This window comes from Oryctolagus cuniculus, chromosome 1 (genome assembly GCF_964237555.1).
Source record: "Oryctolagus cuniculus chromosome 1, mOryCun1.1, whole genome shotgun sequence".
Classification (NCBI taxonomy): Eukaryota; Metazoa; Chordata; class Mammalia; order Lagomorpha; family Leporidae; genus Oryctolagus; species Oryctolagus cuniculus.
The window spans coordinates 119,857,734-119,869,938 of NC_091432.1; the positions used below are offsets into that span (position 1 = coordinate 119,857,734).

The 12,205-nt window shown below is 57.1% G+C and overlaps 1 protein-coding gene and 1 long non-coding RNA gene across 5 annotated transcripts in view; one reads left to right on the top strand and one right to left on the bottom strand.

Annotated features, from left to right (window-relative positions):
- KIRREL3 (kirre like nephrin family adhesion molecule 3) overlaps nucleotides 1-12,205 on the bottom strand; it is a 577,652-nt gene that overhangs the window by 36,069 nt on the left and 529,378 nt on the right. For all 4 annotated transcript variants that reach the window (XM_051818702.2, XM_051818695.2, XM_051818703.2 and 1 more), the window contains one exon: nucleotides 1,676-1,833. In XM_051818702.2, coding sequence (XP_051674662.1) covers nucleotides 1,676-1,833 — 158 coding nt within the window. The remainder of the gene's footprint in view (nucleotides 1-1,675; nucleotides 1,834-12,205) is intronic.
- The window catches only part of LOC138843621 (uncharacterized), a 91,423-nt gene that overhangs the window by 17,027 nt on the left and 62,191 nt on the right, over nucleotides 1-12,205 (top strand). The gene's annotated exons all lie outside the window — the stretch shown is intronic.

Here is a 12,205-nt window from a genome sequence, read left to right on the forward strand (position 1 = left end):
GGTCCCTGTAGCTCTCACGTCTGTTCCAGGCCTGTGCACAACCTCCCTGGGGGCAGCCCTGGGAGGCTGCTTCAAGGTGCACCCTGGCTTCTGTTTTCATCCAGCTTTGGTGAGGATACCGATTAGATGGTGAGGCTCTAAGATTTGATACTCACAGTTCCTGGAGGAGGCGCTCAGCAGGCCACTGATGGCCACATGGGGTGGGGGGGGAGGAGAGGTGGGCAGAGGGAGTGAGGGAGACAAGGGCAGGGCCTTTACGGTGGTTGGACAGGGAAGGAACGAGGGGCAGGCAGCTGAACAGGGTGGGATCAGACAGCTGTTGTCAGTGGGCTGTGGGGTGGTCCACAGCTGTCTGACCCCTAGCCCTGGGGAGGTGCCGAGCACGGGAGGTGTCCTGGAGTGAGGCAGCTGATACAGGGAGGCAGCTGGGGTGTGGGCTCTGAGTCAGGGCTCTGTGTATGAAAGGCGTGCACTGGGCACATGGTGTCCCGGCCTCCGGGCTTCACGGACCCTGGGGGTGCAGTCCCTTTTTGGCTCTACAAGGCCCCAAGATGTCAAAGCCTTGGAAAATACAGAACACATAAAACATGATCAACACAAGGGCCAGTTCAGGGCACGTGAAGCCCATGGTACCTTGTGAGAATTAGAAAAGCTCTCCTGTGGGTGGGCACGGCAGAGCCCAGGACTTGCCAAGTGCTTATGGGCTGGATACCATAAGCACTTGGCAAGTCCTGGCCCCTAGCCCAGGCACATGGGGAAGGGCAGAATAAACAACCTCACCTGATAGCTCTGGAAAGCTCCCCAGATTTGGTAAAGAAAAACAGGATGGGGGCCGGCACCGCGGCTCAGTAGGTTAATCCTCCGCCTTGCGGCGCCAGCACACCGGGTTCTAGTCCTGGTCGGGGCGCCGGATTCTGTCCCGGTTGCCCCTCTTCCAGGCCAGCTCTCTGCTGTGGCCCGGGAGTGCAGTGGAGGATGGCCCAAGTGCTTGGGCCCTGCACCCCATGGGAGACCAGGATAAGCACCTGGCTCCTGCCATCAGATCAGCGCGGTACGCCGGCCGCAGCACGCCGGCCATGGCGGCCATTGGAGGGTGAACCAACGGCAAAGGGAGACCTTTCTCTCTGTCTCTCTCTCTCACTGTCCACTCTGCCTGTCAAAAAAAAAAAAAAAAAAAAAAAAAAAAAGACAGACAGACAGGATGGGGGTGGGCGTTTGGTGCACCAGTTAAGACACCCCTTGGAACGCTGGAATCCCACAGTGGAGTGCCTGGGTTCGAGTCCCGGCTCCACTCCTGACCCCAGCGTCCTGCTAATGTGCCTCCTGGGAGGCAGCAGGGATGGCTCAATTCGTTGGATCCCTGTCATCCTTGTGGGAGCCCCAGGTTGAGTTGTCAGCTCCTGGTTTTGGCCTGGCGCAGCCCTGGTTGTTGCAGACATTTGAGGAGGGAACCAGGACATGGAAGACCTCTCTCTCTCTCCAGGAAACAAACAGCTTTTTAAGAAGGCTAGTCAGACAACTAGTGGGAGAGTCATGGCAGGAGACAGAAAAAAGGGACAGAGAGAGAAAGATGCAGAGACGAGGAGTAAGAGAAGGGAAATGTAACAGAAAGGCCTGCAGGGGACAGAGGGAGAGCCTCCCCTCCCCCACCCCCACCCCCACCCCACCCCCTCACCTTGGAGTAGGTGGCCCCGTTGATGACCTCGCCCTTTCGAAGCCAGATGATGGAGGCGGCCGGCTTGGCGTTGTCTGCGTGGCAGGTGAGGTTGAGGGGGTCACCCGCCCGCAGGCTGATCACCGGCCCTCCCAGGATGACGGGGTCATCGGGTGGCACTGCAGAGAGAGCGAGGGGTCAGGCGGGGGTGGCAGGCTGGGCAGGGTTGGTGGCAGACAGCGGTGGACGTGCTTCATAAAATGCAGAATTCCCTGTGCTATGACGACAGCAGCAGCACAAGCAGTAATCCCTCACACACGTGTCCCTGTTGTCTGGGGGCCAACAAGGTCCTGTCATTTGCTCCCTCCTGTTCAGGACAAGGCGGGGAGGACACCAGGCAGGCGCCACTCTCCCACCCAGACAGGATCTGCAGTTTCTTCCGTTTCAACTTTTTTTTTTTTTTTTCAACAAAGCACTGTCACATCTCACATCTGCTGGCTGATTTAATCCCAGGTAAACATTACTATTATCCCAATTGCACAGTTCCGGAAACTGAGGTGCACCAAGAAAGGGACTTGTTCCAGGTCCCTCGGTGAGCGGGAGGCAAGCCAGAGCGGCAAGCCAGGCCTCTGACACTTGGCAGGGGACAGGGCAGCCCCTCCAGGCCAAGGCAGCTTTATTGCTCTCCAGCAGCTCCAGCGACTCCGCCCGCGCTTTCCCACTGTATTCTGCAGTGTGGCTGGGGACCCGCGGCTCCTGCCCAGGGATCTGTAGTGACAGGAAGGGCGGGCAGTTCAGTACCTGGAGCGTGGCCCCACAGTGCCGGGCACAGAGCTCCACAGACACTGACTGTCCCAGTGGAGGCCCCACAACGATCCCAAGACTGGCCATGGGACTGGCAGTTAGGATGGTGGGTGAGCATTGGTTACAAAGAGGCCCAGAGAGGGGCTGGTGCTGTGGCGTAGCAGGTAAAGCTGCTGCCTGCAGTGCCAGCATCCCATAAGGGCGCCGGTTTGAGTCCTGGCTGCTCCACTTCTGATCCAGCTCTCTGCTGTGGCCTGGGAAAGCAGTAGAAGATGGTCCAAGTGCTTGGGCTCCTGCACCCACATGGGAGACCCAAAAAAAGCTCCTGGCTCTTGGCTTAGGATCAGCTCAGCTCTGACTGCTGCGGCCATTTAGAGAGTGAACCAGTGGATGGATGACCTCTTTCAAAAAAAAGAAAAAGGTCCAGAGAGGCCAAGTAACTTGCCTAAGAACACACAGCCCTATAGTGGTTATTCTCACAGACACATTGAGGGGCTCAGGCTTCTGTTCTCTGGACAAGCCACAGCAGGGGCAGGGCTCCCTGGAGGCCCCCTGAGGAATGCCTGTGGCCTTCCTGCAGGCTGAGTGGGGCTCAAGCCCCTGCCCCCCAGGGGGCCCAACAGAAGTGTGAGCTGTGTGTGTGCTCAGCGAGAGGGTGAAAGTGCATCCGGACAACAGATAAGCCAGCCCAAAGGGTCTTTTGCACGTTTCCCAGAGGAAGCCCTGAGCAGACTTCTGCACCTGGGGCTTGGAGGCTGGGGTAAGCACGGCGCCAGTGTGGCAGCCCCGGGCTGGTCAGCACAGTAGCACAGCCTCGCCCCTGCAGATGGTGCAGAGCCTCCCCCTCCCACAGTATCGCCTAGGAGCCCCTCCCCCTGCCCCTGCAGGCTTCTGCCAAGATTCAGAGCCCCTTCACAGCAGCCAACTTCAGGGGAGTCGCCCGTCTGCTTGCCACCTGGCCTTGGGGGAGGTCTGCTCCCGCCCGTCCTCGCAGCCACAGGACCATTTCCCCAGAGGATAAACAACCCCTTGGGGCCTCCAATACCCCATCACTGACTCCACCCTGCCAGCCCCGGCTCCACCCGGGATCCTGGCCCAGGGAGGAAGCTGGCCTCATCCAACCCCAACGGCCCCTGTGCTCTCCAGCCAGGCCTCCCCAGGAGGCCCCGGAGCTGCCAGGTTGGAGGAAGTAGTACTTTTGGGCAGGACAATGAGGACCCCCCGCCGGCATCCGCATCCCCCCTCCGTACCCTCTCATTAGTGCCCAGGCCTCCTTGGCGTGGGCGTGGCCGCGGAGCACAGGGGAGGCTAATGAGGGCTTTCCATCTGTGGTGGGTGTAGCTGGTTGCTGACAACAGGGATTTCATCTGCCTGCACTGGGCCAGGGCTTTGGGAGAAGGGGCCTGTGTTCACCCTTCCCGAGGGCTGGGGCTCCTGCCCTTTCTGTCCCCGGAGGCAGAGGCGCTCAGGCTCCCTGAGCTTGCTGAGGGCTGGAAATGTTGGAAAAGGCTCCTTGGAGCTTCAGAACAGAACGAACTGTGACCCAGCCTCGTCTCCTGCCCGGCGGTGAAGGGCTAGGGAAGGCGCCTTGGATCCGAGCAGGGAGATAGGAGAGCAGCGTTCCTTCCCCCAGGAAGTGTGACAGCCCCAGGGAAGCTCTGTGCCGGTCCCTCCAGCCCTGGCAGTCGCTAGGCCTAAGATGGGCTTTTGCCAGGCCACCCCAGCTAGCCAAAGCTCCATCGCTAGAGTTGTACCCTGGGCAGCAGAACTTAATATTTAAAAGAAAAAATTATTAGAGAGAAAGTCCCATCCATTGGTTTACTCCCCAAATACTTGCAACAGCCTGACCACTAGGGCTGAAGCCAGAGGCTGGGCACTCAAACCAGGTGTTCCCCATGGGATGGCAGGATCCCAATTACTTGAGCCATCACCTGCTGCACCCTCCACCCCCGAGCCACAGCACTCAGGAGCTGCAGCCGGGAATCAAACCCAGCAGGCCAAAGTGCCCACCCCATCGGGACTTTCCAAAGCTCACCAGGGGGTTCCAGGGTGGGCGGTCCTCCAGTGCTCTGGGATTCTAGATGAGAGGGTGTGCTGGCGAGGGGGGCAGGGCGCTGTGTTTGGGGAGTAGTCAGGCGCACACGCACAAACATCCACCCTCAGAATGGGCCTGATTACATCTTCCCAAATAAGTGGTTATCACACTGCTTACTCGTGTAGCCATGCATTATTGATGGGCCTTCGCCTCACTGCACACCAGATGGGGGAGTGGGGGTGGGGGCGAGGGAGGGGTGGGAGAGGAGAGAGGATGCTGGGGGCTGCGGGCTGAGCAGAAATCACCAGCAGCCCTGGGCAGCTGCAGCTCAGATGGGAGGGGGCGGTCATTCCCTCTCCACTCGACTCAGTCCAGTGCTGGGGCAGCGGGGAGGGAAGAAGTCGCCAAGCCTGGAGATGCATTATTCATGCTCCCACCCCCGACCCCGAGGATTGGTTATTATCCCGAACCACTACAGAGTTTGGTCTCCTAATTTTTAATCACAAGGAAGGTGGAAGCGTTAGCCTTTTTGTGATTAATCTGGAGATAAAAATAGTTGGCTGTTTTGGTGTTGTGCTTGTTGTCAGTCAGGGAAAATATTGCATTAACTGTTGGGGGACTGAGCGGATCCCAGAGCGGGAGCTGGCCTGGGACGCCGCAGCCCTGCCTGCGTGAGTGAGGGGCAGGCGTGAGTGAGAATGCAGCACACAGACTGGTTCCTTGGGCACTGCGTAGGAGAGGCACTGGATCAAGAGTGAAGGTTCCACCATCGCGCGGGTGGCTGGGCTCCTCTGCCCTGATCTGGGTGGGTGGCTGGGGGCCTCCCTCCCTGCCTGACACCTGCCACCGTGTGGGGGCACCGTGGGGGGACAGTGTGGGGCACTGTCCCTCTCCCTGTGTGCAGGGGGAGACCCTGCCTACTGACAGGTGCAAAGGTGCGCAGGAAGACATCACAGAGCCCAGTTCTGCACTGACAAGAAAACTGAGACCACAGAGCACAAGGAGCTGGTGCAGTGGGCTTGGGAGCTGTGTTCTGGCTCCAGCCAGGGCGGACAAAGCTGTCATCCGTTTTATGAACCAGTGTTCTTTTTCTCCCTTTGAGGGAGACGAGATTCTGCAGCCAGCTCTCCTGCGCCATGCCCAGACCAAGGCTGTCTCTAAGAAGCGATCCTGGGAAAGGCCTTGGACTTCTGGACTGGAACACAGGGCTGGGCTCCTTCTCGCAGCACACTGGCTGAACAGAGGGCAAGGTGCAGTGAGCTCAGAGGGCTTCCCTCCCGTTCTGGAACGGCTGGCCCACTTGCTGCCTCTGTGCCCAGCAACCACTCAGTGTCAAGCTCATTTTGTCCCAGGTTGGCCAACTCCACCTGAGCAGGCTGGGCAGACTCTCCTAGTGTGGTGCTCTGGGCTTCCTCTGGGGCCACGTGGCCACCTACACGGACCCTGCCTGGGCTTCCAGGACTTCCCCAGCTCTTCTGCCAGTCCAGACGACTGGCGTCCATGCCATCAGATGCATGGCCGATGGCAGGAGGCGGCAGCACCGACACGGAAGGTTCTACTGCCTAGCGAGCAAGGGCAGAGGTCAACTGGGCCATCCTTCTGCCCCCAGACTGGACAGCAGAGAACCTCAGATACTCAGCCCTCTGGAAGCAGCACCGGGTCTCGATCAGCTGACGAACAGTGCATTCTTCACAAAGCAGCAGAGTGGTCCCCTAAAAACATGGACCTGGGGGTGGGCCCTTGGCCTAGTGGCTACCGTGCCAGTTGGGACACCCACAAACCATATTGCAGTAACTGGGTTTGAGTCCTGACCCCACTCCTGATCCCAGCAGCCTGCTCATGGGCGCCTTGGGAGGCAGCTCAACTAGTTGGGTCCCTGCCACCCGTGTGGGAGACCTGGATTAGGTTCATGGCTCCTGGCTTCAGCCTGGTCCAGCCTTGGGCATTGGCAGGCATTTGGGGAGTGACCCAGCTGATGGGAGCCCTGTCTGTGTCTTAAAGAAATAATAATAATAAAAAAACTGAAGACACAAATCTGTTGGTATCCCTGCTCAGTTTTAAGCCCTCCAGAGCTTCCCCGTGTACTGAGAACTAAATCTGAACTCCTCTGGGTTTCCTGCAAGTGCCAGTGTTTCTGGCTCTTGCTGCCCCTGCCCCTTGGGGGTCAGTGCCTTCCACCCCCTCCTCACTCCCAGCACCTGCCCCAGCACACAGCAGGTGCTGAATGAGTATCTGTTGAATGACTAAAGGAAGATCTCAAGCAGGAGACTTGGCCATGCTTGGCACTGGCTGTTGAGATTGGGGCTTTTTCAATCCTGTGTGAGAGTGCAGGTGCAGGGCCAGCCAGAGCGGGGCGAGTGGGTGTTGGGGTGGGCAAAGAGGAGAGGCCGGCTGGCCTCCAGGAAGCTGCGGAGGGGCTCTCCGCCTGGGAAGCTGGGCCTGTGTTGCAGAGCGGAGCGCGGGCTGGGGATGGCCTGGCGCTGGGGGTGATCCCCAGCCTGTTTTCTCCAGGGCACTTGTTAGGGGGGCTGGGACCCCAGTCTGTTGTGTCTGGAGCCCAGACTGCAGAGGTGACAGATCAGAGACCCTTGGGTGAGATCGAGAGAAGTTTGCAGCCGGCAGCTCATACGCCTTTGCTGTTGGTGATCTGTCTAGGCTCCGGGGGCTCTGGAGAAGGGGTGGGCAGCTGGTCGAGCCTGTGCTACGGGTTCCAGCATTGACTGCAGGGGAGGGAGGGCCCCAGGGCCTCAGGCTCATCCTAATGAGCGCTTCTCCCACCTCCAGCATCCTTTGTGTCCCCAGACCCCTGGCTTCAGTCCTGCATAGCCTGCACGCCCCCCGGCCTCCCTGCCTTGATCCTTGCATTCTTCTCTCACCAGCTCTCTGTGTGTCCCACTGAGGGTATGAGGGCTGAGCAGGAGCCAGACACAGCCTTCCCTGCTGGAGCTGATGCCGAGACTCCGGTTACCCGGAGCCAGTGCACAGGTGCACCTGCCTGCAGCAGCGGCATCGCCCAAGAGCTTGTTAGAGATGATGAGACATGTGTGCTCCACTTCGGGCCTCCTGAGCCAGAATCTGAACCCTCAGAAGCTCCCAGAACATTCGCATGCACATCCACGTTTGAAGAGCACTGCTCTGGGCAGCGACAGCATGTGTGGGACCCCTGGGCTTGGCGGCGGCCCCCTTCCTGGGCTGGAGGGGAGAAAGGTGCACGCTTCATCCCGCGTGCTGGCTTTGAGAGCTGGCCTCCGTGCCATCTGCACAGGCCTCTTCCGCAGCTCCAACGTGGAGTTCTCTTTCCCCCTTCTCCTCCCAGGTCAATCTCACCCGGACTTAGCTAGGAGGGCCCCTCTCAAGGAAGTCTTTTCAGACTTTCCCCGTTAGCTGTGTGCACACCTTCTGCTTCTCTATCTTAACACAACTTTCGGAAATATCTGTCGGCGCCTGCCCCTCCCCTAGTCTGTATCACAGGGCGTGGTACGGCAAACATGTTTGCCGGGCTGAACTTGGTGTGAGTCCACCGCTGTTGGATTATGGACAGATTATCTTTTCTGATAACCATAGCCCTCTTATCTGAGAAGTGGGATAATAAAATACTTATATTGCAGAGTTATGAGGCTCGCTTTTATGACACACAGAGACGTGACAGGTTTGTAAAGGCTGACACACATGTTGATTATTAAGTTCAGTGTCCCCTACAGATAGAGCCCCTCCCAGCTGTTAGGTCAACTCTCCTGCTCTTACCCGCAGGCCCCCAGACACCGAGGTGCTGGGGTGGGGGGTGGGATTCAGACAGGCACATTTCTCCCTGCCTTTCCCTTCCTGCATTTCAAAGCCTGGCTTGCGCTTGGTGATTTAGCAATGTCTGCTAGGGGAATGCACGCGTGAGTTGTGCTGTCCAGATCCGTTCTGCACTCTTGCATTGCACCCAGGTCTCAAGGGCTAGGCCCTGTACAATCCCAGCCAGTAGTTCCCTCACTGGCACAGATGCGCCACCTCATGGCCAGAGTGCAGAACTGCAGACATCAAGACCGCAGGAAGGAAGACCTGGTTTTCCAGGGGCTGGCTCCCAGTTTTTCATTTGGAAAACTTGTGTTGAGTACCTACTGTGTGCCAGACTCTGTTCTAAGCATTGGGGTACAAAGCACCTTCCCTGGTGGAGTTTCTATTCTAGTGGGACAGAGACAGACAATACACAACACCTAATACCTAATGTAAGGTTTGCTGTAGATAAGTACTAAGAAGATAATGACACGGTAGGACATAGACACATCCTAATTTGGCTTCCTGGTTTCCTCCCTCCTGCCGTGGCTGTTCCTCCTCGCCTTCTTGCCACGTGTTAAGTGCCGGTTTTGCCTAGGTTGTCTCGTTCTAGACATAATCCACGAAAACCTCCACTAACTGTGGATGCGGTCACCATCTTTGAGATGATAAATCCCCAACAATCACGTCTGGCCCAGGCCTCTCCCTTGAGCTCCAGAGCCATGATGCCACTATCCACGGCCGTGGCCCCCAGCTTGTCTGCCACCAAATTCCCCATCTCCCCCAGCAGCCATGCCTTCCCCATGTCCCTATTTTGGGTAGCAGCACTGCTGTTCAGTTTTTGAGTCTGAGATCTGGGGTCTTTCTGGGCCCCACTCCCTTTATCCCCCATTGCTGAGCCCCCGATCTCTCCCTGAAACCTCTCCCAGCTGTGTCGGTCCTTCCCTGCGTCAGTCTTCCTGGCTCAGGGGTTCGTTATTGCTTGCAGGGATCTCCACGCCTCAGCCTCACTCCCTCCCGCTCCAATCCCCTGTGCTGTGCGGGGGTGATCCTCACAGACTCTGCTTATCCATCCACCTGCTCCGTCACTCATTCGCCCAGCGCATGCTGAAAATCTTTTTTGAAAAAAAAAAATCCCCAAAACTGCCATCAGAAAAGTGAACTTTTGGGTCTTTCCCAATCCCTTCAGTTTCATTCCCCCCACCCCTGATCACTTCCTACCTCAAATTTTCCTTGTGGATAAGAACCACCTGCAAAGGGCCAGCACTGTGGCACAGTGGGTAAAGCCTGCACCAGCAGCACCGACATCCCATACGAGCGCCTGTTCAAGTCCTGTCTGCTCCACTTCCAATCCAGCTCCCTGCTAATGAGCCTGACAAAGCAGCAGAGATGGTCCAAGTGCTTGGGCCCCTGCACCCATATGGGAGACCCAGAAGAAGCTCCTGGCTCCTGGATTCGGATTGACCCAGCTCCAGCCATTGTGGCCATCTGGGGAGTAAACCAGTAGATGGAAGATCTCTTTCCCTCTCTCTCTGTAACTTTGCATTTCAAACAAATAAAATAAATCTTAAAAAAATATAAAGAACCACCTGCAATTAAAGTACTTCTTCCCCAACTGCCCTGTTCATTTTGCTTGGGTTCCAAAGCTGGGTGCCATGTTTGCTAACTCGTGGCCATGGCCAAGTCACTCAGTCTCCTTGTGCTTTGGTTTCCTCATTTATAAAACAGAGAATAAAAGAACCAAAGCACAGGCAGGCTCGAGGGAGGTGTGTGGGAGATGCTTCCCGGAGGCTCCAGGGTTCTACAGACGTGCGGGCTCTTGGTGCTCTAAGCAGCCTGGTGCAATCCCGTGGGAGAGATGGGCAGGGTGCCTGGGCCTTAGAAGTCAGCTGCCCTGGCCCCTAGAAAAGTGGAGTTGATTTCCTCGTCCCCTGCTGTGCCCATCAGGAGCCGGGTGGCAAACCCAGCTGTTCTCCAGGGGTGATGCTGTGCTGCCCTGCCTGGCTTGGCTTCTGCTGTGGTTAAAATGTGTGCCCCCCAAAGCATGTACTAGTGTTGGGAGTGAGGCCTCATGGGAGGCGTTGAGGTCAAGAGGGCTCCACTCCCGGGAATGGACTGTTGCTCATTACAAAGGGGTTTGAGGCCATGCGTGCGATTTCTTGCCCCCTCCCACTCATCCTCTTGCCTTCCGCCATTGGATGATACAGCACCAAGGCCCACACCAGACACCGGCACCTTGAACTTGGACTTCCTAGCCCCCACAACTGAGAGCAACAGCTGCCTGTGCATCATAACCCAGTCTCTGGTACCCTGTGAAGGCACACAAAATGGTCCCGGGGGTTCGGTGACTTCTGGCAGGCTGCATCCCCTCTGTTGAGCTCAGCCTAGATTGCTCACTCACAGTATTGGGGGTGTTTTGATTGTGCAGTGTCAGGACTCAGAACACGAAGCCCCAAAGTAAGGCCCCTTGGAAATTAGGAAAACAGCAGAAACAGAAATTGTCCTTTCTGCCCTGTGCCTTTCTGTGTGACAGTTGGCCACGCACATTTCTGTGGCTTACCTCCTCTGAAAGTAGATCAAAACCCCTTTATTCTGGACCTGTCCTATACGTGGGTGGAAGGAGTGAAGAACCCAGAGAGGCGAGAGGAAGTGGAACAGAAAGCCTGACCCATGGTTTATCGCCATTGGGTCAATCACTTTTCTGCACAACTGCTCATTTTTGATTGAGCCCAAGCCTTAGGTCATCGGATCTTGTTTTCCTGAAGGCTCTCGCGTCAGTAAAACTTTGGTGACATAAACTTGAACCTTGCTATGCTTGTCCCTTGGCAATCTGTGTTTTGCTGTGGAGGTGCCTGCAGCGAGCCTTGTGTTGGGTGAGAAGACGGCATCTTTCTCCCCTCCAGCAGAAAGACGCGCCCGCTACTCACTAGCAGCCTCTGGTCTGATTTGCTCCTGGCTGCCCCCAGCCTCAGGCTCCCGGAGGAATCTTAGAACTGGGCCCCAGCATCTACTGTCTCCCCACTGCAGTCCGCTCTGCCTCCGTTATGGCCAGGTGACTGTCGTGGAGGATCAACCCCAGCTATCCACAGCGTTCAAGTTCTTCATAAAATCAGCTCCTACCATGGAGGGCATTCGGCTTTCCCCCTGGCGAGGCTGCCTCCCAAGCTCCGGTTGAACTGGACTCTGCACCTTCCGGCGAGGACAGCCTGCCCTTTCAGAGCTACACACTTTGGCTTGCAGAGTTCCCTCTGCTGGGACTGTCTTTGCCTGAGCCTTAGCTGGCGGCAATCGCATCCTCTCTCCAGTCAAAGGCGATGATGGCCTTGGTGATTCTTTCAGACTCAGGTTATTGTCACCCCCAGGAAGCCCTCTCTCCTTCTCATCCCCCCGCCCCGCCCTGCTGTTCTCCAGCCTCTGCACTGCCATAGACCACGTGCCCACTTCCAGGGATGCACACGGTGCTCAGTGCTGTCTCTGCTGTGAGCTCCCTGGGGGCTGGATCTGGCCAGCTTCTCCTTTCTCTCCTTACTAGGTACTACGATGCTTGGCCCATTGTGAGTACTTCCTAGACACCTGTTGCCGGATCCCATCCAATCAGAAGTCAGCTCCTCCTGCTCCCTAGTGCCTCGCCTGTCCTTCTCTCACTGCCTCTCATGAGATCTGTATTGCACTGATTTGCAGACCTATTCTAGAGTCCCCTTGGTTCCAGGTGGGAGTCTTGTCACAGCTTTGCCTTTCTGCCACCAGCTAGTATGTTATCCTGCACAGTAAGAATAACATGAATAATGGTTAAAACTGGCATAGGGTCAGCGCCACAGCTCACTAGGCTAATCCTCTGCCTTGCGGCGCTGGCACACCGGGTTCTAGTTGCGTTCGGGGCGCCAGATTCTGTCCTGGTTGCCCCTCTTCCAGGCCAGCTCTCTGCTGTGCCCAGGGAGTGCAGTGGAGGA